This window comes from Triticum dicoccoides, chromosome 5A, assembly GCF_002162155.2.
Source record: "Triticum dicoccoides isolate Atlit2015 ecotype Zavitan chromosome 5A, WEW_v2.0, whole genome shotgun sequence".
Classification (NCBI taxonomy): Eukaryota; Viridiplantae; Streptophyta; class Magnoliopsida; order Poales; family Poaceae; genus Triticum; species Triticum dicoccoides.
The window spans coordinates 442,972,948-442,976,853 of NC_041388.1; the positions used below are offsets into that span (position 1 = coordinate 442,972,948).

Consider the following 3,906-nt stretch of genomic DNA (forward strand, 5'->3'; position numbering starts at 1 on the left):
CAAAATATACTTGTGAAGTTTTGACGACTTTGGCTTTGCCCTTTTTTAGGACCCTCATCCCTGATGAACGTTCACCAGAAGATGGCGGGCAAACGAACGTGCCCCCTCCCGCCAGTTTTCACTGCATTTGAATGGTGTGGGCCTGCCAGTTTTTAGAAACTGCCATGGCAGCTCTTTCCTTTAGGGGACTTTTTGGATTTTTTGACCAAAAACTGCCAGCCGTGGGATGGCGATCATGCGCCCCCTAGGTGCGTTCGCTAGGGTTGGCCTCCGAGGAAGCGTAAGCCAGATAGTATTTCCCTTTTTTAAGGGCCTTTGATATTGGCTTGCCAAAATACTGGAATCCTCGAAGCCACTTCAGCACCTCGTCCCCAGTGGAGCCCGGACCAAACTCCTCCCTCGCTCCGCCGGCGCGGTATCCTCCACCTCCCCTCGCGTCTTGGGTGGAGGCCCGGGCTCGAAAAATCTCGATTGCCCTTCCTGCTCCTAAACGTCGCTTCACGCGGGATTCGACACTGATGAGGCTCCTCATGTCCAAGAAGCGGCACAGGCTGCGCTGCCGCCGGCGAATCCGAGACCGTAAGGCTCCTGCTCGCATTCTGTCCCTCTGTCTTCCTCTCAGTAATTTATTTACATAGATCTGTTGGTAGAGGGAGAACTGTTTATTTTTGTGTGTGGCGGTATAGGTGGGGATTCTATTTGGGTGGGAATTGGACCAAGCTCGATCACTTGGATGATCTAAGTCGGCTAGCCTATGTTTACTTGGGCACAAAATTGGGGGATATGAACGAAAACTGGACACCAAATCTCTGTCCTAGTCCCCTCTTAAGTGCCAATGGTGACTTCTGCCTGAAGAGATTATTACCCTGCCTAGAAATTACAGTAGAAATAATTCAAAAGCTATTTTGACTGGAGGGGAAGGCAGCATCCATTAAGTGTGCTGAGTCAAGGATGCAGTCCTCTCGGATAACCTGCACCTAGAGGGAAATCTTCTTGATTTTCAGAAATAGGATCTGATGTGCAACACGTGGTATCCTTGAGCCTGCATTCTAATGCCTGTTCTCACCATAGCTGTGGTCTATTGCAGGTGGACCGGTTGCTTTGGTGGCTAAAAGAAAGAGGCTGCGCTGCCAGCAAGATGATGACTATCATGTTGACAGAGGAATATCTTGTCCCGAGCTTCCAGAGGTACATGATGCTGATACTTAAAGAATTCCACCCGTTTCAAGTAAAATCACACTTCCTCTGTTGGAAACCACGGGCAAGCTTGTGCTTGCTGGATAACAATGGACATGTATTGTGGCGCTTCGTGGTATGTTTGGTTCCTGAGGGTTTACAGGCAGGATGTTGAACGGAAAGTGAGTGAGTGGGGGCTCTCAAGGCACTGTTTCGTTTGGTTATTATATTAAGCTGTAGGCATGTGTACTTGTTGTGGCTTATGAATTGTAGTTCTTTGTAGTTTTCTGTCACTGCAATTATATCTAAGGACTCTGGCTTGTCTCCACTCCAGGATGGAGAGGGGGTAGATTGTGTTTTGGAGGGTTTGCTGGGGATTTGGGTAGGTGTCTGGTTTGGATTAAGATGTTTTTGCTTTCGAATTTTGTAGCCCGTAGTATCTGTCAATGTAAATTAGAGGAAGTTGTATAAAAAGTACATGGAGTTTGAGAGGAAAACAACTATTGGAGCTAAATTCAGTAGACTTACTAAATTTCTGCCAAGGAGAGAATGGCAGGATCTGGCTCGAATTCCACCAGCCAACTCCATCCAACAGCCCTCCAAACAAGATGTTTCTAATTTTATACTCCTACAGTTTGTAATAAGAGGAAGGTCCTTTCTAAAATTAAGACACATTTGGCTATGGTGCAAGCACCAGCCTCGTAATGCTGTCATACAAGAATTCAGTTGAAAGAAACGACACCCAAAAATCTGGGACCTATGTTATACCCAAGACAACACCGATACTTCCCCGATACCTCTCAGGCTCTAGTAGTGCCGGTAGTGGGCTCCTTTCCCCGGTGCTCCCGCTCCCCTTACCCCCACTATCCTGTAGAATTCTATCTAATGGAAGGCTTCTGATTTCCTCCTTGTCCCTTTCTCTCTAACTGAACTTTTATGTTTGGTAAATTGCTGCTACCCTTTGGCTGCTGGTTCTTGCTTTTGTTGGAATCATGGATAAGAAGATAGAAGATAATGAGCTGCACTGACTAAATATATGCTAAACGGCTTGATGCTTAATTGATAACATATTCTTTATATTATTTTCAAAAATAGTCAAACCTATCCTCGTATTGGCGCTTTTAGAAATGATGTATTTATGTATCCGTATTGCCCCGATACTGATACGCGTATCGGTATCGCTGCAATCTAGGTTATACCTCTCCCTGGAGTAGAGGTAGGAAGATACCGACTAATAGAGTATACCCAGAATTGTAGCCAAGCTTAAAATGCGGGGTGCCACATTCGGTCTAGATGGATGGGGGTATAAACACTTTTTACTACATAATCGTTTCCTCTGAATACTTCGTTACCTTCCTGAGGTGTCGAGCAGCCCTAATCAGTGTTCTCCTTTCTCCAAAAAAAAGTATCCATGCTTCCATGCATGTCTTCACACTATCATTCACTGGTTGCACTGTTCCCTTTATGATGTCTAATTCAAACATATAGGCAGACTGAATCACCATTTATTCTTAGGGATTGCTATTTTATGATTTTATCTGAGTTTTTTCAATCTATTTTCTTGCATCTATAATTCTAATTTGTGTATTCTCCTATGTCTGCTGCATGCAGGATATCTTGCGGCATATTCATGCCAAAATGACACTTAGAGATGCTGCTCGTGCTGCTTGCGCATCGCACACATTCCGACACAACTGGATATGCCGCCCCAACCTTACATTCAGTCTGGGAACACTAGGCTTGAATAGAAATGCGTCTAGGGATGTAATAACAAGAGACCTTATCAGCAAGATTGACCTGATTATGCAAAATCACTCAGGCATCGGCGTGAAGACACTAGACATTGATCTCTATAGTTGTGACAACATCGACTTCGCCTATCTTGATAGTTGGCTTCGTATTGCTGTTACTCCAGGGATTGAAGAACTGATCCTGACGCTGCCTCTACCCATCATTGTTTTCGAGAATGCTCTACCCATCATTTCAGTGTATAACTTCCCTTGTTCACTATTATCTAACGGGAGTGGAAACTCAATTCAATATCTCAACCTATGTTACTGTACCTTGCGTCCCACGACTGGTCTTGGTTGCCTAAGAAGCCTGACAATTATGGTGTCTCCTTTCCAATTCTCCCGCTTTGGTGTGCTTGAAACTCCTGCACTGCGAGGAGATAATTTCCTTGAAGATACCTTCTATGCTGCAGCGTCTCCATTTTCTAGAGGTGGCCTATTGCGATAGGCTGCAGGTGGTAGAGAGCAATGCTCCAAATCTCACCACCTTTTACTTTGCAGGTTTGGTAGGTCAAATCTCACTTGGGGGCTCACTGCAAGTGAAAACCCTACACATGATATGCTTCCGCCAGACCAACATTGTCTGTTATGCTCGGCAAAATCTTTTGTCCATTGCGCCAAATGTTGAAACACTTACCATATCATCACTGAGTGAGGTATACTCTGAAACTTTAGATGATTATTATGGACTTGCTATGCCTGCCGATAAAAGTAAAGTAGTGATACATTGGAATGCAATTAAGGTCTCAGATGTCTTTATGCAGATGGTGAACACACCGATGCTATCTAGCAAGTTTCTCCACCTCAAGGTCTTGCAGATTTCATTAGTGGGAATGGCTTTTTCCGGCGCTTATGATTATCTTTCTCTGATTTCTTTTCTCGATGCTTCTCCTTGCTTGGAGAATTTCGTATTAGCTGTAAGTTATTTCATCCTTCCTTC

At 44.6% G+C, this 3,906-nt stretch overlaps 1 protein-coding gene across 1 annotated transcript; it reads left to right on the forward strand.

Moving 5' to 3' along the window:
* Positions 1 to 472: 472 nt before the first annotated feature.
* LOC119299741 lies at positions 473 to 3,414 on the forward strand. The gene is made up of 3 exons (XM_037576895.1): positions 473 to 579; positions 1,088 to 1,188; positions 2,788 to 3,414. Exons 1-3 carry the CDS (start codon positions 519 to 521, stop codon positions 3,412 to 3,414), a joined length of 789 nt encoding a protein of 262 aa, XP_037432792.1. The 5' UTR covers positions 473 to 518.
* Positions 3,415 to 3,906: the final 492 nt, after the last annotated feature.